Source organism: Eutrigla gurnardus (assembly GCF_963514095.1).
Source record: "Eutrigla gurnardus genome assembly, chromosome: 18".
In the NCBI taxonomy this organism is placed as follows: Eukaryota; Metazoa; Chordata; class Actinopteri; order Perciformes; family Triglidae; genus Eutrigla; species Eutrigla gurnardus.
The window spans coordinates 4,911,981-4,939,574 of record NC_139929.1 but is presented as its reverse complement, the minus strand read 5'-3'; the positions used below and the strand labels follow the sequence as shown (position 1 = coordinate 4,939,574).

General features: G+C 45.1%; 1 protein-coding gene across 12 annotated transcripts in view; it reads left to right on the top strand.

Moving 5' to 3' along the window:
- The window catches only part of kiaa1217 (KIAA1217 ortholog), a 91,521-nt gene that overhangs the window by 27,753 nt on the left and 36,174 nt on the right, over positions 1 to 27,594 (top strand). For 10 of the 12 annotated variants that reach the window (XM_084033447.1, XM_084033449.1, XM_084033444.1 and 7 more), the window contains exon 2: positions 24,726 to 25,012. In XM_084033447.1, the coding sequence (XP_083889573.1) occupies positions 24,726 to 25,012 (287 nt within the window). Of the gene's footprint in view, positions 1 to 23,639; positions 23,782 to 24,725; positions 25,013 to 26,879; positions 27,034 to 27,594 lie in introns of those variants that run through there. The other 2 variants (XM_084033448.1, XM_084033439.1) reach the window with 2 other exon arrangements.

Sequence of the window (27,594 nt, the reverse complement as noted above, 5' to 3'; positions counted from 1 at the left end):
AAGAAAGAGTTCTCGCTGCCAACTTAAAATATGGATGGTGTAGTCGGCCTATTGGATTCGTATTAACCGTTTGTTTCCTCAGCGAAGGCCTCAAAGCGATCGTAATAAATTAGAAAGACTCGCTGTGAATTATTAAGATGGAGTCTGGGTGTATAGCGGCGGTGCTCGTTCCTAAAGGGCGCCACGCTGATATCGGATGCCGCGACATCCTGTGGTTTAACAACTGTGTTCGCAGTCTAACTGTCTTTTCCAAAAAATAATGGAGCTTATTTTAAAAGCCTGTTATAATCGTCATGTGCTCTGCGGCGTCAAAGTCAACATAATGACCTGATTATGTGCTTTCTATCAAATTTAAAGTGATGAATTCACAACACAGATATCATTTTTATCCACAATTCTCTTTTCGCCTCTGATGCAAACAGCCTGTAATATTTCTTAAGCCTTTTTAATAATACAGACAAGCCGTATAAGCAGCCGAAGTGAGATATTCAGGGCCCCTCGGGGGTCGACATGCTCGTGCAGTATGTGAAACAGAATGCGTGTGTGTGCTGTTCAATGCAAACAAAAGAAAAAAAAGCATTTTACTTTGTAGTCACGGCGACTAGAAATGAAACAGACTTCCTGCCAACATGTGGAATCTCTCATCCTTAGCTTTTGATAGCAGGTTTCCACTCAATCACACCCCACAACAATCAAGTCTTTGACATCAGTGAGAGTGTGGTGAGTCTCTTCTATAGCTCCTGGAGTGTAGCGCCCCCAGCTGTACAGATAACAGGATTTCAGGTTGAACTCCAGTCATTCTTGCCCACACTGGAGTCTCTGTTTCCCGGCGGAGGTTTATTCCTCTCATGCGGTCTCGTCAAAGGGTTTAATTTGACGTTTTTATTCATTTTTATCCCCCGCTTGTGCAACTTGTTCAATTAGGCTGTGACTAAAAACTTTATTTTTTTTGGCGTGTTTTATTTTCTCCTTGCATATGAAACAGTGAGATGGGTTTGACAGTCGCCCTGGTGCATTTTTCACAGTATTAGACACTAGAAACGCTGAATCAGGGATCAGATGTACTCGCCCCCGCCACCCTCTCTTTTAAATCTGGGGATTTTTTTCTTAAGAGGAATAATACGGTTTGGCTGTGCGATGAAGTCATTGGTGAGACACGCATGCTTTCCAGCTAGGCAGCTAAAGCTATCATGAGTCGGACACAGCATTTTTTTTTTTTTTAGCCTGGGCTGCAGGGAGAGATGGAGGGGGGATTTCTGCTCAACTGATGTCAACAGCTGGAGATTTAATACAGAAAAACTGTGAGGCACATGACAATTTTTTGTTGTTATCACCAATACCACACTTATTCAACTTCATCACAAGAATTACATTTAAAAAAAGCGTGAATATGTTATCAGTTCTGGAGCAGTGGAAGTTGGATAGGAGCACGTTTTAATAGACCATTCAAGCAAGTGACAGGATAAAAAAAAGAAAAAGATGAAATCCTTTTACTACTAGAGAAACAGTGGAAAGGCATTTTTTAAATCAGATATTTATTCTGGCTGTGCAGAAGTCAATTGTTTGGCATCCGTTATTTGCGGAGTCTGTTTCTCTGCTTCACTTGTCTCCTCGAGTTACTCTCAGCCAAACAACCATTTGTCACGACCCCTTCCTCAGCCAATAGGGCTGCGAGAGGTCCAGCGGTAGAATATGATGGGTTGTGATAGGCATCGGAAACTCTTATCTAACATCCCTTGTTGTATAATATTTGGTTTCTTATAAGCACAGAGACGGGAGGAAAAGCATGTAATGCAGCAGCCATTGTGAGTCCTACAACAGGAGAGTAGAAAACCTGGTAGTACTCCACATACTAACACATGCAGAGGTGTGTACTCTGCATTGAAGACACGGTGACACTGTGTGGACGTGCGTCCCCTGCAGCCCTGTTGTTTCCAGAGAACAGATGCTGGTGGCTGCTGGGAGTTGATGATGTCACTGACCTGCACGGCGCCCTGCAGACTGTCTGTCCAAACCTTGTTCAAACGATTGGGCACCCCACACTGGCCAGGTTTATTCTCTCCACTGGGCCGTAAAGGACTACTGCAGTCTCTCTCTCTCTCTCTCTCTGGAAACAGTTTTCTGGCGAAATGCGCTGATTTTTTAACTAAATGATAATTGATGAAAATGTGTCATTTGGTTCTGACACGTTCTAATCATTAAATTGCAGATTTGTGAGTGAAATATTAGCATTTAGCAGTTATTTTGTGAATTTATGTCATTTATTGTAGATGTATAGATAAAAAATGTAAGAAGAAAGTAAAGCCACTTGTTTTTGCTCTCTCCCTCTTGTTCCTTCTGGCCATCGGAGACTGTATTAATTGGGATCGATTGTTTTCAGAACACCTCTCCGTTTGTCGCTGTGTGATCCCCTGAAAGGCGGCTCGGTTCACGATGCGACAGCTGGCGGTTAACTTGCTGTGCAAACCCGCAGTCATCAATTATTCACTCTGTGAAACATTTTCCAGAGAAGTAATACAGGATGCTTTTATCGATACGGGAGTGACTTATCTCTTCGGGGCCGATTTAACTCCTCCCGGCCATGTTTTGCATAATAAATGTTTTGCAAGGCAGATGCAGCTAAAGCTATAAAAACCTTTTTTGCTTCTGGGGGGGGGGGGGGAAGCGTATTTGTTCTTTTTTTTTTCTTTACGTTAAAAAAACAGCTGATGAATATTTTAGTCTCATTACTCGCAATATATTAAGACCAATAATTCTTCCGTTGCAGCAGAAGACACTGAAGTGCACTTATGATCCAAACACAATTTAGCTAAATGCTTCGTATTGCTCCGTAAACCTGATTAGGAGTTACATTCCTTTGACAACAACAATGTATTTACAGTTATTGTTTGCTCGGCTGCAATCATTTGAAAGCGTTGCATAATAGAGGGGTAATATGAGAGGCAGAGGTGGGGTGATGGACAGATGTGGAGCCAGGTGGGAGAGGGGAGGAGCCTGACCTGACAGGCTCTCCGCCTAAACCAGCTGGAGGAGCCCGTTCCACACTCTCACTGTCCCGGGGGTTATCGGAGGTTGAAATGATCCACTTCAGAGAAAGAGTTTACTCGGGACTCCGCTGGTACAGATCCTCGTGGATTTAAGGCTTCAGTGTTACAGATTGGAATCAATTATCCAAAGATTGCACCACAGCAAAGCTTCTCGGAGGTTACGCAACATCAAGCGTGGTACCAATAAAAAAGCATGTAGTGGCGACTCCGAGGGGAAATAAAATATCACGTCTTTTTTTTTTTTTTTTTTTGATTGGTTGCCGTTCAACTTCGCCAGTCGCCTTCCATTTATCTTCAATTTCCTCTGGTCAGGTGATCCACAATGAGCTTTTGTGAACTTGTAACAAGTAACAAACGTAGAGACTCACTATTCTTTGCCTGCTTTGTATTAGTTTTTCTTATCTTCATGTTCCAAGCTGTTACATGGTTCACCATGGAGTAGTATTTCCCCTCAGTCTGATATTCAGACCCGAGATAGGAACGTGTTGGTTTGAGATCTTCCCCGAGGGTCCAGCTGCCTCTGAAGCTGGCATTTAACCTCTGCTTTATTAGTCCCTCATACCTTTTGTTGGCCGAGTCTTGGCCGTCGTTTCCATCTCTGAGACAGGAGGACCGATCGGCCCCGACCAGTCCTCACCACCCGATGAGTCACACTCATTCTGTGGACGTAATCCGTCCAAACACATCTTCACGGATGCTGCCGCTTGTGTTCAGGCGTGTATGAGTGTGTGTGTGTGTGTGATGTCCAATAGCCAAGACGGGAAGACGGACAGAAACGCAGTCATGTGACCCGTCTAACCCTCCACGCTGAGCCCCCCATGGCTGAGTCACGTCTCATTGTTTTCCTTGACTGGCCTCATAGTGCCACATTCACTTCCTCCGATCCCCGAGTCTCATCTCACACCTCTCACTTCGCATTCTCATTACTCCGGCCCGTTATTAATTTATTTAATCAATAGCTGTTCAACTTCTCTCACGCCAAAATCCATAACGGCAGGCGGGTTCACCGAGCTGCTGCATCGCGTTAGGAGCACGAGGACGCGCTGGTGACGGCGTACATAAGGGGACGCAGAATGTAATCAGGGTCATCAGCTTCAGACCGCTGTCAGATGAGTAAAGTCATTCAGTCACAACTTAAGTAAGATTTCTCTTGGTGCACGTGTTTGATGCTGACTCAGATCTAGACCAGTGGCTCCATTGTGGCCCTCGGCTAAACTCCGCAGCCTTCCCCCCTGTTGAAGATTACGAAACTGGCTTTAAAATAGAGAGCAGCAGCTCACCAGGGCTTTGGATGATTTCAGGCTAAATATATGAAAAGGGCAGCTTGGTCCAAGGGCTAGAGTGGGATCTGGGTGGATGGCAGCCAAGGCCGTTAGTGCCTCTCTTTTTTTTTTCACTCCGTATCACTTTAGTGGAAAGATGCCCTGAAAACCCCAAAACTGTTTCTGGGTACTGAAGTGAAAATCCCCCTGGATGTCAAATTTATATGCTACAATAATTCTTCAGTTGATCCTAAAAACACACAAAACCTCCAAATGTAGGAACATTTTTCATGTGTGTACAATATAATAGAATAGAATATTTATATTATAATTTATATTCTTGTTTTTACATTCATTACATTTATTGGTGAAGGTTTTATTTAGTCTCTCTGACAACTGAGCAAACTCACTTCATTCACTGATGAAAGCCATGAGATGTGGTTGAAAGGTCTGGAAAATATGAGTGGACCTTTAAGTTAGAGATTTTTTCGTTTCCAAGATAAAATTTGAATCTCCATATGTATGTATGAATAGTTTTGAAGCCATCTTTAACAATGATTTAAAACACACTGTAAAGATTTATCAATCATTTGATGACTTGGTTCATTGGAAAATATATTATTGTTGACATCTTTCACTGCTAATATAAGCTGAATGGCGGTTTGGCGTTAAGTCTTAAAGCTGCTGGATGGAGTGCAACAGTAAAATAGCAATACATCATGAAACTTCACATGAAAATGTGAGTTCTCTCCGGTCTTTTACTAAGATGTGTCGGTGATAAGTGCGGAACCTTAATGCTTTCTGTCTGAATGCCGGCAGCACATCCCCGTAGACGTTTCCACATTACGGGCTTTTTCAGCAACAATGAAACATCTGGATTAAAGTGGCCACATGACAAGCCGTCATGTTGGATAACTCCAGTCCTTTCTCTCTATTTTTGCATGATATAACTCTTTAAACGTCTTTTTTTTTTTTTTTTCGAAAAGCGAACTGCCTTTCATTTCACTCGTCTTTGACTGAAGAATATATTATCCGAGCGCCGCCGCGTTCGGTGGCTTCCAAGGCTCACAGGTGGCTCATTCACCGGGTGACTGCGGGATCGCTTTTCCTCAGACTGGCACAGGCCGGGGCTCCAAAACTGAATAGCTTCGGGTGTAATCCTCACCTGCTCTGCCGCACGGTTAAATCCCCAAATGTTTTGATTTATTTTGTCTCCCCTCTCCGTTTTTGTTTGGGTCTCTTATTAAGCAATGTGAGGATTTAGCACTAAGGGATTAATCAGAGTGGGCCCTGTTTATATTGTTAATGTGGGAAGAAAGTTATGTCGAGACATTTCCACACTCACGTGGCGTCGAATGTCCGATTCGCCCCATACAATTTGAAATACGCACAAATGCTTCCATATTCTCTTGCTATCTGCTCCATAAATGACATCTTTCTCATTCCTTATTATCGTATTAAAGCTGCATACCAATCGGATGCTTTTGCACAAAGCCTCGACGCACCTGAACCACAGGAGGGAGAGCATTTTCTCTTTCCACGTCCCGCTTTGAAGTTCCGTTGTTTTCTGCATCCGAGCCCCGAAAACGACGAGTCTCGTACGTCCACGTCCCGTCTGTCAGCGTGGTGTTTTTTTAAATTATTGTGTGGAAGAGGAAGGGTCTGCTGCTGCGGAGGAGAGCGGCCTCCCAGCTCCGACACATGGTGCCCAGACTAAACAACAAGATGAATGTTTCCTGAGTCCAACCTGGCACGGAGGCACCGCCGATCAGCCTGTGTGGCTTGAATGACTGGCTGACTGAATAAATGGCATTCAGAGCAGAAGAAAGGAGGCAGCGTGTATAGGAGAGGGTGGAGAGGAAGGAATGAGTGGAGAGGAGAGAGGTTTAGTCGCTTCATTGCAAGTTTGGGATTCCACCACAGCAGCAACCGGGTCTTATTTTCATCTTTTTTCTCTGTAATAGTAGCGTCTACGAAGTCAGACCAGGTCAGTTATGTAAGAAGTCTGGTATCAAGTATTTAAAGGGGCGAGCCACTGATTGACACATCAGATTAGTGTACTGTACTAAACTGTGATATGCTGTGGCTCTGGGGGGGGGGGGGGGGGGGGGGGAGGGCTCTCCAAAGGCAGTCAAAATAACTCTAATGATGTCATCGGGGTTATCTGGAACTGGGCTTGCAAACTGGAGATGGGAGATGCATTATGGGAACTGTAGGATCCAATGGTAGGTGGATGGATAGATGGATGGATAGATAGATAGATATTTAACCAGATTTCTTTAAGCTTATCCTCCGACGCCCATTAATTCACTTAAATTCTGAACATATTTTTTCCCTCCGGTAAGAAAGTACAGTCTTTATCTTGGAAGTAAAAACATGTGTTTCGGGTTCTACCACCTGAATGCCTTCAGCCTGAACTCTTCCACAACCACAAGGTGTTACTACGGCGGTGACGAAGGAACTGTTAACAACAGGCAACAAAAGCTCAGTGTGCTGCTGTCAACCTGTCTCCTCCCACGCGTCACCTTTCACCTCCCCAATCCCTGCACAATCATCACACCTCCACCCTTCTTTTTTTGATTATTTCACCCGCGGCCGGCTTAGCGAAAAACTGTGAATTAGAGGTTCAGGGAGGGGGAGCTCAGCTAGAAGGGGACGAGGTTTTTGGATCCGGAGCTCCGAGGATCTCTAGGGGTCTACGATGGGGCTGAGCCTCGTTTGCGGTTTGTAACAACAAGCTGTAGGATTTGGAGAGAAAGTTCCAGACACACCCCCAACCCTTACTCAAGGCTGCCTCCCTTTTCCCCCTCGTGCCTGAGAAAAGTGTGTCTCTCTCAGTGAAGACGTTCAAGCAGGAAGCCCCCCCTTCCATGCTTGTAGATTTTGCTCTTCTTCTCTTGATTCAAGAGAGCCAGACTTTTTTCGGGTAGTGGCGAGAGGTTCCCTCTTGGCGGGACACACACACACACACACACAGGCGTCTCGGTGTGACAAGCCCCCCACTAAACAATAGCTGTCGGGCTGAGGGAGAGGAGGGAGCGGAGGGGCGAGCGGTGGTTTCTTGGATGGCCTGATTGGAGCGTAAACAGAGGTCCAGGAAGTGCTGAAGTAAGAGAGAGAGAGAGAGAGGGGTGGGGGATCAGGGGGAAGTGTGCAGCTCTGCCGGGAGAGAGCAAAAAAAGTTTGGGACTGCGACGGCGTGTTAGTTTGTGTCACTCTGCTTTTGGGCTTTTTTCTTCTCCTCTTCTCTATCGGGGAGCCACCGAATCTCAGAGAGAGCCAGAAAAAGGCAAAAAGGTGAGTGTCTGCATCACACACTCGCCCTCTCACACAGATGTGAACTCCAAGAACACACAGATGCTCAGTGGGATACGTGCGAGGACAAACAACACCCATTTTTTTTTCTTCTCCGTGAGATGAACCGATGCGATCTGAGGAGAATACGACTCGGGGAGCAGCTTGTTATTATTGCATGCGATGTCATTGTGAACTCCAGAGGGATTTTGAATGGCATTCGGCGTAGTGTTCTTAATGTGTGTGCTGTTTGCTGATTCCCCCCCCCCCTCTGGCTCTGAAAGCTGCTTGTTTTTTTGCATTTTTTTTTTTTGTGGTGCCTTGAACTGCAGCCAGCCATTCAGTGTGTGAAGCAACCAAAAAAAAAAGGGGGCCAACTAATGTGTGTGTGGCTGTGTCTAATTAAGCTAATGGGGGAATGGAGTGGTGAGGGTCAGAGCTTGAAAACATCACGGTCACTTTTCCACAAAACACAGTCACTAAACACTGTGACGTGAATCTCAGAATCAACTGAACTTTGTTCTTAATCTTGACGGAATCTCCCTTTTTAGAGATCACAGGGAGGAGTGACATTTGTAGCTGATTTTAGATCAGATTTACTGTGGATTTAGCCATGTATGGTGCCCTTTTTTTTTGCTCTGTCGTATCAAATGGATTGTTAAATTTGTTGCTGCATTCCTCCCCCCTAAAGTGAACATCAGTGTCAGTTTTTGACTTCAAAGATGTCACGTTCCTCACGCGTCACGTTGTAAATAGTGACCTCTTTTTCTTTTTATCTGAGAGCTGCCGGTTACTACTTCGCCAGTTTGTCACCACGCTCGCTAATAAAATAGCATTTTAAGCATTTCACTGTCTTAACGAGCCTATTTTCCTTGTCTGGAGCTGGCCAATACCACTGGAACGTTAGACTCACATCTGGAAAAGACTGGCCGGCCCGAAGCACAGACAAACGGAAAAATTAAAAAGTTCACACAGCCGTTCACATGTAAGTGTTTGAGACGAATATCAAACTTGTTGTAAAAAATGTCTTTTTATTATCACCACTAATCTGATAAATCTGAATTTTCCAAGTCAGACCAGGTCAGTTATGTAACTACTCAGACTATGAAGTATTTAAAGGGGCGCTCCCCTGATTTACACATCAAGATTATTGTACTCAGACCAAGAAAACAGTGGTTTTTCACATCCATTCAGAATCTCACTTAATATCAAAGTTCTTCTTTTTGATTATCACCGTTAATCATCAAAAAATGATAAATCTGATTAATTATCAGCAAAAGTGTCAGAGAAGCATGATTGTTAAATTAAATTCGTAGCCCACCAACTCAAACTTCAGCACTGCTTGGTGTTTAATTCAGGGGTGTAAAGTAGCAGTGTTGAGAGATGGGTGTGATTTGTTGTGTCTCTTGCAGCAATGAGTATATCAACTTCAGCTTCCCCACTCTTGTTGGAAAGACAAATGAGCTTGCACCCTCGCACCCCCACCAGAGCCCCCCGGACCTCATCCTTCATCGCTTGTTTGGACGCTTTGACAGCGTCGGACCGTCTCTCTCACAACTCCTCTCTGTGCTCTGCTGATGTAGCAAGCTGTCAATTTCTCCCAAGACCAAAGGAAGCCGTTATTAGACTCTCGGCCGGCGCTCCGGCTGCCAGTTTAATTCAGCCGGGGCCATTTGTCTAAACGCTCGCATATGAGGCTGGCAGCGTTTTTCAAAAGCAAACGGCACACGGTAGCTTTTGTCTGATATCACTGATGCTAACGTTACGTCTCGATTGCCTCGGCGGGCCGCTGTCTTGCGTCAGCATCCAGACATGGCGGGTCATGTCTGGATCTGAGCGGGAGATCAAGCAGTAACCTGGGCCACGTGTGTTAGCCGATGCAGATCTGTGGAGTTTGATGGCTGCCACGGGACGTTGAGCGCGTTGGAAACACACCTGGGCCAGTGGCATGTGGCCGAGCAGTGCTTACAAGGATAGGGAGTGGGGGGAGACGGTGGTGGTCCAGGTGTTTTTTTCCCTGCAGGCTGTCTGCACTGTCATCCGTCGCTGGCCTCGAGCCAACTCCAGCCACGTCTCGTTGCTCTCCGGGGGGTTTGATCAAACGTCATTACACAGCTTTCCTTTCAGCTCCCGTTGGTGGTTCAGTCCCAGATATGATAACTGAAGAAAGAAGAAAAAACAGATACAGAAAGAGAGAAAATCCTTTTAATGTTAGCATTTTTTTAGAAGAACATTCCTATGAAAACTCTTCGACAGATACAGATTTTCTAAATGTCATCCTAGTGATGAAGGCCGAAAGCTCTGGAAGTGGAACTAGTACTAAAACGTAGTTGTTAAACCACCATTTTCAAGATCAATAATTAACCTTCAAGCTTAACGGGTTTTTTTGTAACGGGTGAACGAACCACTGCTGATGGACGACGACCCCAACCAACAAGTTAATCAGAAGCCGCTCCTTTTTAAGGCTTCTTATAAACCCTGACTTCATCACAGGGTCGTGTCTCAGCGTACCGGGAAGGTAAAGTGTCCACCGCCGGTATCAGTTCTGTCCAATAAGATTTCTTCCCGCATTACGTTCCTCAATTAACGTCTGATCTCGTCCTCGAGGAAGATTTCCCGTCGTTTCAGCAGCTTAGACCAGCAGCTCTCCTCGTGGCCAAAAACAACTTTATCCTAATAGAGGTGGGATGATTGCAAGGTGTAATCAGACAAAATCTCTGTCACATTAATTGGTTTCCACTTGTTGTGAAATGACCTCATTTTGAGCTAAATTTTTCAGTGGAACGGCGTGTGAAATCTTGTATTTTCTAATGACGGTAAGAAAGTAGAGTCTTTAATATCTTATATTATCCTGCCGCCCTTTAAAGGAGCAGAAGATAAGCCATTTTATATTGCACACATAGACATTTTTGCATTCCTCTTGGATGAAGTGAAATGACTTTCAGTCAACATTTTAATGCTTCGTACAGAGAAATGTACCAAACCAGCAGAAAATGAGGCAATAGTTTGACGTTCAACTCGTTCTCCACACACTTTTTATTTTATATTCACAATCGGTCCGAATGTTATTTTGAAGAAATCCGAAACAGAAAAGAAACAAATTCGGCTCCAAATAAATATCTTGGTGTGCTGAAAAAAAAATCTCTCCTGCAGAGCTCTAAAGGAGGCAGTGATGTTGCAAATGTGATTTCCCCTGGAGTTGTCTTGTATTGTCGTGCTGTTGGGCAATGTTAGGCTTATAGACTTCGGCACGTTGCTGCCGTCGATGCCATTGGCTTTGCTGTGACGAGGATAATCCACGGAGGGAAATCACGCTTCCTGTCATGATGTCGGATGCTTTCGGAGCTCATGGAAGTTTCACGTATAAAAGTTGTCGTCAAAATGGCCTACTTAGATGACAAACACTGTACTCTTCGTCACTCTTTGCTCCCTCTTGACGTTGGTGCACTCCACCTATTCAGTGAAATCATTCCTTTAAGTCTGGAGAAGGGCGGTTGAGACAAATGTTCCCCACCCGTCGGCTCAGACGGAGACTATTCTCCCAGGTCTTTTCCCCCTCAGAGTAAACAGCTCTCTCCACACCCGTCCACCCCTTCAGGCATTTTGCTTTGACGCGGTTCCTCCCACAACATACAAGAACGTCCCGGGGCTTGTTTTCTTCTGTCCGGTGACAGACATGCTTTTGGGTGCACGTTAACGGGAGTTGTATGTGTTTGTCCATCCGTCTGCAACCGTCTCTCTGCCCTCCTGATTGATTATGAGGCAAACGAGAGGGGAGTAACAAAGAGCGCTCTAATGAGGCCGGCTTCATAGTCGAGGAATGCAATAAACAACCCATAAAGTATAGAATCTACAACTGTGCCCGTCCCTTTAAAACAGGATCTGAATGCGTCACTTTAAGGATTTCTGTCCCCGTGAAGTTGTTAATTAAGAAAAGTCTGAATTTAAGTGTTAAAGCTGCTTAATCCCAATAAATATGGATGAGACTTCTGTCCTGAGCCCCTATTTAACAACCTGCAGTGTCTTGCCCTTTTTCCCTTTTTAGATGTTTGGCTCTTTTATGTCCTCTATCGACCATTGACCCGCTCGCTAATGAGTCGCTATCGTGGCCATGATTTCATAATTACCCCCGTCGCCTGACAAACTCAATGCACTCCCATTTAGACACGGCCCCGAGATTATAAAAGTCCCGTTCCTGAAGATATTCTGCAAAGCCTTCAGTGCGCAGGATGTTTTCGTTAAGCCGAGGCTATTCTCGGAAGTGCTACCGTCGCTCTGGAGCTGGACGTTTTGAGGAAACCTGTCTTCCTACTTCTACGCGGTCTGTTTAAAGAACTCCTTCCTGCTCGGGCTGATAAATAGACGACACCATGTAAATACTGGGAAGGAGCGCCGAGGAGAACAGTTTGGAGAAAAAAAAACATGATAGGGTAAATGTAATGACAGATATACAGGTGTTGCTATTTTGGAATCTGCTTATTCTGAGGATTTTATTTAAGTAGTAGGATTATAAGTGTGACACCTCTTAGCTTCAAATGCAGTTCATTCGGGGCTGCAATGCCAGTTTGTCACTTCTCATAAGCAGGAAATAACCTATTTGTTGGGAACTATTTTCACTCGCAGATTTGGTGTGCTTGTATTTAAAGGGACCAGGATAGTGCTTTTTGAATCAATGGTAATAATAATGAAGTTTTTGGTTAATAATGGAGGTCTATGACACGGAGAGATCAGTGTATTGCTTATTATATAATCAGGTTTGGACTTGTCATTGCATTTGTTGCGAGAGACAAGAAAAAACAGAATATCACCAGATGAAATATTCCATAATATCCCTGAAAACTTACCATTTTCGGTTCATAAATAATATTCTTCTTCTGGTCTAGACTGTACTCCGGTGCAAGTGAGCGATTCCCCCCCAGGCTCCCCTCAGAGTAATGAAAGTCATCTTGTAAAATCTGACATTTTCAATGTTGTAGTAAGTCTTTTACCTTTCTGCTTCATCTCACTACCCCGAATGGGTTTCAGTGGTCGTGCCAGTGTTAATAAAAGTTAAATACGTCCCCAGAGTGAGAACATTTTTCTAATATTTGAGCTGAAAGTCATAACTTGCCTTTTCGAGGTATTTTCCATTTTTTCTTAGCTCAAAAGCCCCTTCACCACATTATATTTTAGCGCAGATAATATCTATATTATGGGGCGATCATAAGGTTTACCAGTCTATCATTACATTTCCCATAAAAAGGGGGGAAAACTATGGCTCGTAATTGGTTTTGCTTAGAGTTTCCATTCCCCCAAAGACTCGCCTTCTACCTTAAAATTCAAGGCCGCAAGAACATTCCATGAAGTTCTGAACATTTCCATGAGTTTTTTTTATATAATGGCAGGAAAAGGGGAAGCAGTCCCTTAACACACACACACACACACACAGTTCCGTCCCTTTTATCACCATTTCTTGGCACTTTGTTTCGAGGTTTCCTTCCCCGTCAGGTTTTTCCCTTTTCACAGCGCGGTATCCTCCCCGGCAGCGACACAACAATGCCCCGCTTCATTTCAGCTCCCCGAGACCGCCGGAGCCAACGAGCTGCTAGGCACATGCTAAAGCCATTAGCTGGTGGATGACGGCGGTTAGCCGCAGAGGCATCGCAAAATAACCATCTCGCTACGTGCGTAATGAAGCCGAGGGGAAGGGACGGCGGTACTGTATCGGCTATCTGCGCTTGCAGGCTCTGCTGAAATGTGGCGAGCTGGTCTGAGCGGCGGACTGCCGATCACACAACAAGCACATTCCTCAGGAGGAATGTGCTTTCACGTGGTTTCCTTTACATATTAAGATATCAATTCACGTTACCCTCCGTTAAAGCTTCCTGTGAATTTCCGCCAAAACCTCCTCGGCGTCTGCTCGGGCAGACGAATCCCAGACCCTTTTATTATTAGAATCAGATACATCCCATCGGGTCTCTCAGTGGAGCTCAGACAGTTTGATGGAGGACCCCGCGGAGCCGAGGAATGACTTAATTACAGTGACTATCTCCATGTGAATTTACTGGGAGGGCATCCATAATGCATGTCCCGCTCGGCATCAGTGGGGCTCAACTTGGAGTCGACCGGTAATCGTGACACGAGTTTCTGTGCAGATGTGGAGGCATTATGTGCAATAACCTGCGTATTATATTTATGTTGTTCTCATACATCTTTTCTCGACTACTGATGGACTTCAGACACACTAGTAAGTCACAGATGTTCGGCTACATCGAAATAAATCAAATAAAAGATGGATAACAACTGGAGGTAATTATCTTTCACGTTAAAGTCATAATATATGACATTCAGAGCATTAATATAGCAGCAACGTCCTCTCTCTGGTTCCTCCTCACTGTTAGCTCTGTGCCATAGTTTTTACCGTTAGCGTCGTTAGCATCGTTAGGTGGTTGTGTCCATTCTGTAAACCCACATGTTTGCTATATTAGGCTTCATTTTGTTATTGCATTGTTGTAAAAAATGTCTCCATGTCAGTAAGGGAATCTCTGCTAGGTTGGGGGTTTTTTTGGGGGCACATTCTCTCCGGGCTGTTAACCAGGACGGTTTCTATGGAGCAGCTGCATACTTGATGAGAGCACTTAGTTGGAGTGTCACTTCTCTGATTTACAGTTTTGGGGAGAGAGTTTTTTTTCCACTACAGGAAAGACACATAAGAACCCCTTTTTAAGGGTCTGTGCTGCATTGCAGTCGGAGGTCTACAGCGTCGGGGTTGTGCAGCATCTACTGTATCATTTCCATGGGGGTTACGTGTTACACAGTATGTCCTAGTAAGCTGGATTCTGTGCTGCTTTGATCAGGGTAGAGTCCCCTTCGCTAATCCGCTTGAGCTCTGTGGATGTTTGCCCAGGACACACACACACACACACACACTCTCACTCGCAAATTGTGATTAAAAAACAGATGTGAAAGCTTCGCCAAAAAGATGAAATGGTCTGAATAAATCAAACGGGAGCGAGCTGACAACATGAAGACTCAGATGTGCGACTACATAATGTCTGCAGCGTTTTCTGTGAGTTTTGTGTGTCTGAAGTGTAACTTACCCCGTTACACTTCGTCATAACCAACCTAATGGCGTCAGGCCACCTGGATTTTCATGTCTTCAGTCTCCCACCTTGTGGATCTCTGATCTCTGCTCCGTGTTTTAATTACAGCTGCAAGACATAGACGGGATTAGGAAAATGTGAATTCATTCCTCCTCGTCTTTTTAAGGAGACCATTTAAGAGCTACTAATTGCACCGGGCTTAACTGTAAATCTATGTGCCCCTGAATTTGAGCGCTAATAAACAGGTGGGGAGGGATCTTTTTTTCTTTTTTTTTTAATCTGGATGCAGCTGATGAGCGGAAAGAGCGTAATGAAAAGATGGAGAGAGGAATGAGAAGAAACAGGAGGAGGGAAGAGAGGTGCTACTTGAGTACATTACATCACTGAGATGCTTCAGCACTGATGACATCGTCGGCTGAGAGAGGGAGGGGGGGGGGGGGGGGGGGGGGTGGCTGGCTGGCCCCGGGGATGATGTCATTAGTAACCAATCAGAAAACTCTGTGCCGGTAGAGTCTGGTCAGCTCCGGAGGCTGAAATAGTAAGATCACTGAAAATGTCTTCTCCCCTTTTCTTGAATCACCGAGCCGCTGTGTGCTTTGTCCCCGGGTTATTTTTTTGTGTTAAAACAAATATATTTCAGACCTGTTACCGCTTTTGCCGCAGAGCAAAGGGTAAGCAGAGTTGACTCTCCCAAAGAGGACAGAGCAGCCGTGTAAATACAGCCCTGAGGGAATTAGCATTTAACTAAGATAATAGCATTTGAAGGAACTGCTTCGTTCCTGTCTGCACGAATAGACCGGTTTCTACTTCACCGTGTTATAACAGTGGCTTTCTTCATCACGTTGCACAGCTAACATGTTTGTGCTGTACACAACAACCTGTCCATACCATTTTCTCATATTTTTTATTTGTTTAGACACATACGTTCATTACTTCCTCTCTCCTTTTTAGCTCAGTTTTGGTCTCCACCGACTCCTGAGGGAAATATCTGTCTCTTTAGCTGCTAAGTAGTCCATTACGTTCACCATCTAATCGCTATTTTTGTCTGCTGCAAAACCCGTTAACCAACGCAATACGTTGAAAAACTGGAGAGCGGGGTCGGCAACTCTCTGTGGGTTCGTCAACTCGAGTGACTCCTTTCACATTAGTAGTCATTTTGATCCGTCGTTAACATACGACATATTGATTAGGGCAGCTTTTAAAGTTGTGCCTTTATATGCCCTATACCTCACTGGTTGCATGCCCTCTTAAATGTTTATAGTTAAGGCCATTAAATCAGCCTGCTGTGCTGCAGAGAGGACGGGCTGATTACAGTCCAGAGGCCTATAACACTGGGAGGCAATATGATGCCAGGTTACCGTTTCATGCTGCACAAACATCAATCACGAGCACTGCTGTGCGGTTAGCGCTGTGCCCACACTCACACAGACAATTCCCTCCCATCCATTCACCCAGAGCCCTGATCCCTGCCCGGCTCTGCGTTATGGCTCCATTGTGGTGAAACTATTAAACTTAGCGTGCGCTCACTTTTTCTCTTCCTCTCCCGTGAGAAAGTTGCAACATTTCCCTTTTTTTGCTGCTGCTATCATAAGGCTCGTGTTGTTTCCTTTCTCGCTTTCCCCTCGAGTCCGTGACCGGCGTTCTCGTGATTCCACGAAGAAATCTCCGCTTACAGTTCTTAGAAATACACGCACACCATATTTTCCCTCTTTAACATTCCCATTTTTTCGAGGTGAAAGAATGCACTTAAACGACACCGTTGCAGTTTACGCATGCATTATTTCTCCCTCCCTCTCAATAGCTCTGGCCACATTCACAAAGCTTCCAGCCCCCTTCTGCACCACAGAGCCTTGAGCTTGGATGCAGTCCACCCACCGACACACACACACACACACACACACACACACACACACACACACACACACACACACACACACACATCCATAGAGGGACACACGGACAGCAGGTTTTGCAGATAAAGACTGGGACAGAGGCGCTAGTGTTCCCAGGATTCTCGGAGTGCCCCCCCTCAACAGGGGCCTATTTCACATCCCTCCACCACCTGCATCACTTATCAGCTCCAGCAGCACTCACCTCTCCTAAGCAAGAACTTGTGGAGCCCCTTGGAGAATATAACATAAGTGTGATATGATACACCTTTATCCTCAAGCCAGAATGTCACACACTGAAAAGCTGATTTGATTTATTTGATTGTCATTGGATTCCTGAGCTGTTGGGTCAGTAATAAGCTTTAAGTTTACCTTAGTTTGGCGTCGCTTGCATGCTGAGGAAAAGGGGGGAAGGGGGGGAGTGAGAAACACAAGACTGACTGGCAGGCAAAGTCCAGGCCCTGAGCCGCTTATCACTACGAAGAGTCGGTTGCAGCGCAATCACTTTTTAATAAACTTGCGAGGGAGCAGGCATATTGAAAGGCATGTGCAGGCTGAACGCGTAGTTAACTCTCTGCAGCAAAAAGGGGGGCGCCGACGTCACTTTAAGGACTTTGCTGTGATGTCTCTGGTGTGTCTTTGTACACGTCTGTTTTAACATGTGTCTCGCTCCATCTAATTATCACCAGATAAGAAGAGCAGATGCTTCCCCAAGTATTTAAGCCAATTTGTGCAAAGCAAGCCCATATCTTTAATTCGCTGTGCACGCTTGTGCTCGTGTTTATGTCTGTGCGTGTTTGTATACATGTCGTTATCACGAGTGGGTTTCTGCTGCGTGCACTTCTGTTGGATTTGTTGACAGGGAAAACTTCCCAAAACAGAAAGGAGATATTTTATCAACAAGCACATAGTTTGCGAGACCCTTGAGAATTTGACTTTTTTCTCACGTGCAGTTCCTGTTGCAACCTGTAGGCGACAGTCTGCAGGAGGATGGACAACCTGTTGATGAGTTAGATCTGATGTCCATCACAGTAGAGTCCCATGCAGGCTTAAAGGATCAGTTCTCCACTAAATAGTCACATTTGATCTGCATGAAGGTTATGATATCCAGGTTCGTGTTGAGGTGTTCATTCAACGCCAAACAAGAAGCTGTATTTTCACTATATGACATGTTACTGAGTGGCAATTCTATTATTTTTAAATATGTATATAAAATGATGTAACAACTCCCATGCCAGTCACAAAGTACCATTTTTACTCTTTGAATCTGCGCTGGTATCGAAAGTTCAGAGGATAACCAGCCCTGTAGTCACACTCGGTAGGCTGTTAAACAGATGAGTCACTCACACCGGGGATTTGGTGTGATTAAATTAACCGCAATGAAATCGGTTCTAGCCCAGTGCACCCTTATCTTTAATCCCGGGAGAGAGTTAAGGGCGGATCTCCTCGGAGAGATTCTGGTTCCTCGGGAGGGTTGTGAATCAGATTACAAAGGGAAAAAAGTCTCTCTTAGTCAGGGTGCGAGAGGTAGCATGATGTACTCCTCCCAGCTGCAGCTGTTCACAGCATCTCTCCATCCCCCCCCCCCCTTCAGGACCTCACTGTTGGCCCAGAGACGGTTGTCAAGGGAGACCTGCAGACATGTGAGCCGGTGGCTAGGTTGACTTACACCTACTCCAGCCACGAGTTAATGAAGTGTACACACTGCTGGGCTTTACTGGCACATGTGGACACACACACACACACACACACACACACACACACACACACACACACACACACACACACACACACACACACTAACAAACACACCGGCTCATTAAGCAGCACTTAGTGTCTCAGTTAATAAACGACAAAGGAAATATGCTCAGGCTTATTTCCTTGTGCAAGATTAAGGAGGCGAACACACTATTTATTGTATTTTTTTTTCCACTTTCACACACTCACACACAGAAATCCCCCATGATCATTTGCTTGTGATGCCCGGTGCATTTTCAACAGCACCCCCTGGTGCGATGAAAACGCAGTGCATCTCAGGAATACAGCAACAACTTGTTCAGCACAGAGAGGGGGCAGCAGGCAGCCGGGTGATCTGATCAGAGAGGTGGAGGCAGAGCGACGCTGAGATTGTGCCGACGAGTGAAGCTCACCAATAAAACGAAGCTGTTTGTTTGAGTTGTGCTCTGGCTGACTTAGAACGAAGTGGCCTTCTCTGCCAGCAGCATCTCTCTCAACTCCCCTTTAGCGTGTTTACAACAGCAGGTGAAAGAAGAAAGGGAGGGGAAGGAGGACACGGAGCCAAATGATCGATTCCACACATGTGAATTGCGATTATTTCACCCAGTCCAAAGCTGAAGTAGAAAAGGTGTTGACTTTTCACACGCGTTAAAGATCTCCAAGTCTCAAGCATTTCCACTCGGAGGTAAAGCAGCAGCAAAAATCAATTTCATTGAGCAAGTCTCCCACATGCATTTAACCTTTATTGTGCCATGTTAGGCTGTCAAATTGTGTGCCGTTATGTAGCTGCTTTGATATCACATCTGCCGCTGCTACTATTCCCAGCGCCGACACCCACACAGGCACGCCAGACCACATGTCTGTAACTCATATCTGTTGGCCGAGTGCCTGTCAGGTTGGCAGGCCTGTCTGCTCCTAAGGGTCTGGACACACTCTCGTGGTACGTCTCCATGCAAAGGTGCAGCGCAATCCGCGTGGGTGTCAACGGGTCTGAGCTCAGGCAGATGTTGCGGTGGTCTCGGCTAACAGGGTGGGCAGTGCACTGACGTTCATTCACACTCGTGAGGCAGCTGGGAGATGTCTCATTAGTGGGGTGGGGGGGGGGGGGGGAGAAAACATGGCAACGATAGTGGAGAGGAAAACAAAGAAGAAGTAGCGGAGGGAAATCCAGTCATGTGCTGACTTTTGAATTCCCTGTGACTTTAACGAGATGTCAGCTTCCTATGTATTATTCATAATGCTTTATTCTGTGGTGTTTTATTCCCCAAGGAGTGGATGTGTGTGTTTTTTAATGGGGAGGACAGAGTTGAGAAACCATGACAGTGCTGTTTACAGTGGGACGAGTGGACTACACTCTGGAATCAACAGGTGACGTGAACGCGCAGAAAAAGAGAAGAAGAATTGAATGAAGAGCAAGGATTTGTGAATGAACTGAAAACCATATTGAGTTCATTAAAGGACAGTTCTGTGCGCATGCAGCGTTGGGAACAAAACAAATCAAAACATCGTGTTGTCGTCCAGGAATCTCATTCACAACGGGGCTCTCTGATTGGTGGATTACATATGGTGGAGAATTTTCTTTGGCAGTGAGCCTGAAATGAAAAAACCCTTCTATTTATGAAAGATTTCTCTTTCTCTCTTCGTATGGAATCACTTTCACACATGGCGTGTTTTTCCTATTGTGTTTCAAATTCAAAAAGTGTTGACATGCATGAAAAATGTAACATGCAAAGAGTGAAACAGATACTCAGATCGGAAGTCAGATGTGTATGTGTGAATGTCTATGTGTGTGTGTGTTGTGACAAATGTGGCCAGACTGCATTGTGGAGGAAGTTTTGGAACGCTGGTGTCGGTTATCTGCACGGAAAGAGCTTATCTGTCAGATCGGCAATCGGTGACAGGTCGGTGGAGAAAATCAGAGTCTGTTTTTTCTGCGTGCTTTGAGCGGGTCACCTCCACAGACCATCGCACATTAGCCTCCTCCCGGAGCTCGGAGGGGTCAGAGCACAGATCTGTAGGCGGGAGAGAGGAACGTGATCACTGAAGGGCATGAATCAGGTGGTGGTGGACTGGAAAGAAGGACGACTGATGGGAAAATGAGAAAATATGTCTTCAGTTTTGATCATTTTGGTTCTTAAATATAACTTCAATTTTAAATAATTTCCATTATCTTGTTTTAGCTGAACAATTTATGTCAACATGGGGTTTTTTTTAGGGTTGTTGGGTCTTTTTTACACTCTATGATACTCAAAAATGAATATATTTTTTTTTAGGATATTATCATTATCAAAAAAACAAACAAAAAAAAAAAAAGCACTTCTATGTTCTTACCTATAGCACTGTTATTCTTTAGGTATCCTTGCTGAACAGCTACTACTTTACTCAGACAAGGACCTAACACTTGTTTCTATTTTTTCGCTCTTACTTGAATGAATGAATGAATGAATGCTTTATTTCAAACATGTGAATAATATATTACACTTGAAGCACTAGTCGATAAAAGCCTTTGTATGTTTGAAAAGGAGTAGGAAGAAGCATTAGCTAATTAATACCCCTTCTCCACTTAGTGCTATAGGTTATCTTACTTCCTGTGTACTTTATCAGCAATGATATGTTGTGGTTTCTTTCTTTTGACATATGTACTTATTGTAAGTCGCTTTGGACAAACGCGTCTGCTAAATGCCCTGAATGTAAATGTAAATGAATAGCAGTGACTCTTGGAGGCCATGCAGGAGACGTCAAGCTAAATGCTACCATTGGCATGCTAACATGTTAGCTTGCAACTCTTTAAACTGAACTGCATGAGAAGATTTAAATCAGCAGAGGGATTTGCAATCCCCACCACTACAATCTACCCCGTACTTGTTGAGATTTCATTAAAAACCACAAATGTCAACCTCATGGTGGCGTCGCAAAAGTTACATCGTCTAGGAACCGTGAATGTCTGTTCAAAATGTCATGGCGATCCCATATTAGATATTTCAGTGTGGATCAAAGTAACGGGTCATTATTTTAATTCCCTGGCAGTTTTTTTTCAAACAACATTTAAAGTCTCAGTCCGAATGACTCATTAAACGTGACATTAATGAATAATGAATTTGAATCGCATCTAAACAAGATCCTTTTTGTAACTTGCACATCATAACAAAATCCCCGTCAGATCCTCGACAGTGGACCAGCGCTGTTGTGTGTCCCGCTATTCATGGCTTCGGGGTATCAGTGTGAGCTCTGCTTTTTATTGCACACAACAGGGCTTTGTGTCTAACTGCGTAGTTATGGCACAGTAATAGTGGGGGAGAGTGGGAGTGTGCACGGGGATACATTCCTCCATAAATAAGCGACAAGCAGAGAAGTAACTGCAGACAGCAGGAGGGCGCTCACGGTGGCCGAGCGGGTTCCTGCGTCGTCTTTCCCTCTGCTGATTTGAATCTTCTCATGCAGTTCAGTTTAAAGATTTGCACGCTAACATGTTAGCATGCCGATGGTAGCATTTAGCTTGAAGTCTCCTTCATGACCTCCAAGAGTCACTACTATTCATTTATAATGATAATATTATTAAACGCTGTTCTCTGGACATGGGTGTCCCTCAAGGCTCAGAATTAGGACCGCTTCTGTTCTCATTATACATTTGCTCAACACTGGCTGTGAAAGAGAGAGGGAGCGACATTCTTTAAGCCGTCAGACCATGACACAATTCACTCGCAGGATCTCCTTGTGACACTCGGGGAGAAGGAGGTCATTTTTCCTTTGACCTGGAATGCAGACAGTGAAAGTGCAGCGAGGCAGGTTGTTAAGAGCGTGGCGTGTAATCGCTGGTTTGATTATGACGGAGGGTCGGCACTAACCGCTGTCTATATGCTCTATTTTGGATACTTTATTTGATATTTCATCAAAAAGGTTGAAGCAAAAGCACATAAAATGTTAGCGTTCGCCATTGTGTCAAACGTCTCTCCTACTCAAACGTTATAAAATATTTAAGGGTAGTTGTCAAAATGGTTTGTAGCTTTGGGCTCATTTTGCTGCTGTATGTCACTCAATACATCATATCGGCATTTTCAAACAACCTTCATCATTTATAGAGTTTTATAGCGTTAAGATTCATCTAAAGTTGTAGGTTAAAGTAAGACTTTTGCAGCTTTCAGCGATTACACGGAGAGGAAATCTTATCAGAAAAGGATGCAATACCATTTTTTACGACATAGCTGCACCATCTGCTCATACAGCCGCTGCTGAACGCACCCCTGTTCTCTGGGAAAACATAGGAAATCACTGATTCATGCGGGAGTGGACGGATTACAACATTTCCTCCCCAAAAAACAACTCTTAGGAATTGAATGAAGATGAGATATGAGTGTGTTAGCGTAGCACGGAGCTAACTCAGTGCCACGGTTATAATGACCTGATCCCCTGTCTGCTGGCCTGATATGGTGGCTGAGAGCCTGAGCACGCGAGCGGGGGGTGAAGGCAGACAGAAAGTGGGCGGAAGCAGACATGTCTCCATATGTTAGACATCATCCGTCAGCTGCTGCATTGTGTTTGGTCATGCGCTCACCCCACCGCTTTCAATTACATGGCCCACAAACTAGGCCATTGATCCCCTCACGTTTACCCCGTTGAAGGTTCTGCAATTTGCACTTTCTTCGTCTTGTACCTTTAGATCATGCCACTTACATCGGCAGCTGCAAAGGAATGCCCCCCCCCTTCTTCCTTTTTTCCTCTTTTACATAAACACACATATATGTCGACCCCGGACGTGTATTCGCCGACGTATTTGCACAACCATATGAGGCTGGCGAGCGTGTTTGCCGACTGTCAGGCCAAACAGGACGGCGTTGCTCTTAATGAACGCCAGAGTCGGAAACAAACACAAAGACTGTTGTGTCCTGTGAGGTTTCCTAATTAGAAACAACGCTAGCCTGCAGGCCGGTTCGCTCGTCGACTCCTGACAGCCGCGTTGATCAGATAACTCCATCACATTTATAATAATCTGGAGAGCAGTCTGCATGGGGCTCAGAAAGTAGGGTATGACACATTTTGGATGTGTGCTGGAGCCTGGTTGGGCCCCTCTGTGGGGATGGAGAGTCAAACAATCTGCAGACAAAGTCCTGATAAAGAACAGACTGTGTGTATATACACATAGTATCGCTTGCAATGCTCCGTCTTCCTCCGACTCATTTACACTCAGTCTATGACCGTTCCATGGCAGCAGGAGAGCTTTTTAGCCCGAGGGCGAGGAGCGAGTCACTCCGGCTCCTGGAATGCAGTTGACTTTCTAAATCCCCACCAGTCTATCCTGGGTCCGTGGGGCAGGGCCTATCCCAAGCCCCCTTTTTCCACGTGAGCCACGTCTGGAATCTCTAAGCAAGCCGTTAGCTGCTTCTCCCCCGGGCCTCACTCTTTCACCGTTGATCCCGAGGTGCAATGGAAGAGGAAATAGCAGATGAAGACAAAGATTGTTCGCCGGGGGAAGGTAATGAGCTTTTCTGACGTGCCACCCGGCAAAATTAATTCCCTGAATTCTTTTTTTTGGAAGGTTTGAGTCAATTCTGTCTGCTGGGTGTAATTTGGTTTACCAGTGGGGGGGGGGAGACTGTGTTTTGCAGTTAAAAATAGCACTGGAAGTACATGAGACTACCGCTGCGCTGAACTCGAGCAGTGTGGGGGTGTTTTGGACGCACCAACACACTCAAAAATGATGCCTTCTTTTGTGTTAACTGATTGGAAGCATTTGAGTGTTTTCTGCAAAAGATCTGCAGGTGAAAACTGTAGATTGAAGATACATGTGTTTTGCACTTTACGAACCCGCCTCTGTGTCTTTGAGAAGCAGAAAAGAAACTTCTTTTTCACCTGTGACTCACAACATGCTTTCAAGCTTAAAAAGAAGAACAGAAAAGCACCTAGAAAACAGTGGCAAATCCACTTTCAACTGTTGAGGAGTTGAACTCAGTAAGAGATCTCTTATTTTCTGCTTTAACCCTCATTATAGCTCTACCTGCCTGTCTAGAAAACAAGGCAGCACATCTCTTTGCCTTGTGTAAACAGCTCTGGATATCCCAGTTTCTCCACTTGGCTTTTTTACATTAAGGAAAGATCCTGAACAGCTGTGTTTTCATCACCAATATTTTAGTCCGTCGTATTCAATAGCGGATATATTTCTTATGTAAAACAGCATGAATATATAATGAACCGGGGCCGACTGCGTGTGTTTACTTCAGCGTTGCTTCCGGGAGAAGAATATTAACACTCATTTGCATGTGGAGACAGTTTTCTTAACTTTCTCTCATGTAGGGTGTTCAAGTAAAAGGAGCTTTCATTAAGTTTCAGGTCTCAGATGGTTGTGTTTTCCATGACATGGCCTCTCGGTCAACAGAGTACTTTGGTTTTGACCCCCTTCGTCTCTCTCTGTCTCCTCAGAACAAACCAAAAGCAACCTGAAGGTAACCTCCCCCGAGGACGCGCAGCACGTTAGCCGCAGACAGGCCTCCCCAAATGGGACGGCCCCTTCGAGAGGGGACGCCAAAGGCAGCCGCACGGTCCCTCGGAGGCACACGTTAGGGGGCGCCCGTGGGTCTCGGGAGATCCTGGCTATGCAGCCGCCGGACATGGACAAGAAGAGGGAGGCCTTCCTGGAGCATCTGAAGCAGAAATACCCCCATCACGCCTCGGCGATCATGGGCCACCAGGAGAGGCTGCGAGAGCAGGTCAGTGGGCTGAGAGAGGCTGTTTGTCTTGTTTATTAATGTTAAAGCTGCACTCATGATTATATCAACAAATGTATTCATTGTTATTTGAAAGGTGCCACTTGAGGTTTAGCTAACTAGCTCTATGGAGCATCTTTCAGTGCATTGTTTTTGTTTTTTTCCAACCCACAATCCACCGTTTTTCCAGATAGAAGCAGTAGTTTTTATTGGATATGTCTTATAAATCTTTTATTTTTAAGTCTGTGTGATACCTGGCCAGCTATTCATACAGTGATCATTTGTTAAAGTTGTGTTTTATGTTTTGTTGCTCCGGCTCAGTGACGTTAAAAATAGTGCCTGTCCCTTTAAGGTGCTCTCCTGAAAAAAAAAGCCCAGTCTGCTCTGATTGGCTGGCGATTGGAAAAGGTAGTTGACAAGTCACTCAGGTGGGAGGCGGTTTATTCTAATGAGGCTGCATGTGGCACAGGAAGGTTGTTGAATGATGTGTTTTCTGATTCAGGCAGCTGACAGAAAACTGGCTTGGTTGTCTTATTTCACACAGTTTGTGGTTTGGCAGACAAAAATCTGTAATATATTTTTATTGTCACTTTATTACCAACTGCAGCAGCTATATTTACCATAATTTTGTAATTTAGTACATTTTAATTTGAATGAATTTGTCCTACATTTGGCAATTCAAATGTTTATTAAAGGAATTTTGGGAAATACCTTTTTTGTTGCCTTAATGGACGACATCACGCTAGCTTTTTCCAGTCTTTGTGCTAAGCTACATATCGACCTTTGACACTGGTGTCCATCTTCTTGTCCAACTCTCCGCAGAAAGCAAATGCACACATTTCCCAAATATATCAAACTACTTCTTTACCACGACGGCAAACATAAAAGAGCGATGGCGGTTGAAATGACCAGATAAATAGTGCTTAACGTGCCCTCGCTCTACTCTCTCACACGGTCACACTGATGTATTGTTATTATCCTCTGCAGACATTGCAGCAAAACTATTTCCTCCTCTCTCTTCTTTTCGCCGCGGGGGTTAAATGTGAAGTCTATCCTATAAATCTGTCTGTCGTCTTCCCCTCCCACAGCTGCTGTGAAACGGTTACGTGGTTCATTTGAATTGTCCTTACGCTTCTAATCACCACGCTTGTAGATTCAGACTCTTCTCCGTATTCTCGTTGGTGTATACTAGTGTTTTTACTGAGTAAAAGGGCTTTTTGAAGTCGAGTAAGTGGATGGGGAGGGGGAGGAGGAGGAGGATGACAAAGAGGGAGCCACGACATTTGGCTCACCTGGTCATTGTCTGGTTTGTTTGCTCTGGGTCAGAGGAGACAAAAGGGAGGGGCAGGTTGGCTTTGTAGCCAAAACAATCGAGGTAATGGTGAGACTGGCAGCGAGCCACAGGGGAGCTCCAGGCATTGTGGAGAGGGATTTCGTGTGCTGTTCTCAGACCAGCCCACACAGCCTGCACGCATGCAAAGTGAACCCTTCTTCTTCTTTTTTACCACGAGGTGCTGATCGTGAACTCCATTTGCATTGGTAATATCAGCCAGCGGGGGATGCTGTGTTATGCTACTGCAAAAAAACCTATCAACTGCGCGCGCGTGCGTGAGAGATCCGAGTGTGCACGTGCATTATTTCATCTATCTGTGTGTGTTGTTGTTGTTAGAAAGTGGAGGGGGAACACTTTGCTGTGTGAGCTTGAGGTAGTCAGACAGGTAGAGTCAGCTCTGGACTGAGGGTGGAGTCAGAGTTGCCATGGCGACTCGTGATGTCACCGCTGGAGGGGCTCAGTTTACGTGTAGATGCCTGCCGGAGCGGAGCCGCGTGAGAGAGAGAGAGAGCGAGCTCTGCAGGACTAGGCGTCGGGTCTGAAGACCGTGAGTGTGTGTGAGTGTGTGTGGGGGGGCGGACATGGCTCCGCGGAGGAATACGAGGAAAGTTTTCACGCAGGCGGAATAAACTTGTCACATCGACGCCTTCAGCCCCGGGAAGAAGCAAAACAAACACACAGACAGGAAAAGGTAGGAAACTATCGCAAACTTTGCTGTTCTTTTTGTTTTTAACCCGACATCGAAGGCAGCATTGCGCGCCTTTATAACGAATGGATTGTTGCGCCTTTTACGCATAATAAACGTGCAGTAGTGCGCTGCAGAGGCGTGCACGCTGTCAGGTGCTGCAAAGTTGCAACAAAGTTGACCGACCGTTGAGTTCGATGGACGCCGTGCAGCCAGAAGGTGTAATAATCACCCAACCTGCAGCGTTCTCGGCGTAATTACAAAGAGAACGAGTCGTTATAACAACGTATCTTGCAAGATATCGATGTTCTGGAAACAGGCGGTCCATTCTGACTGATCATGTCGCTGCTACTTTACATGTTCAGCAATGGCGTCATGTTGGAATGAAGGATTGTTTCACCAAATGTCTCGAATTAAGTCCATTTTAGTTTGTTTCACTTTTGCAATCTAAATGGATCGAGTAGCCACGATTTATTAACTTATGCTGCATTTTCACCCTCAAATTCTTCTGTTTTTGTTGTATTGACTCATTTCAATTGACTGTGGAGGCTTTCTTTGTTTTTTTGC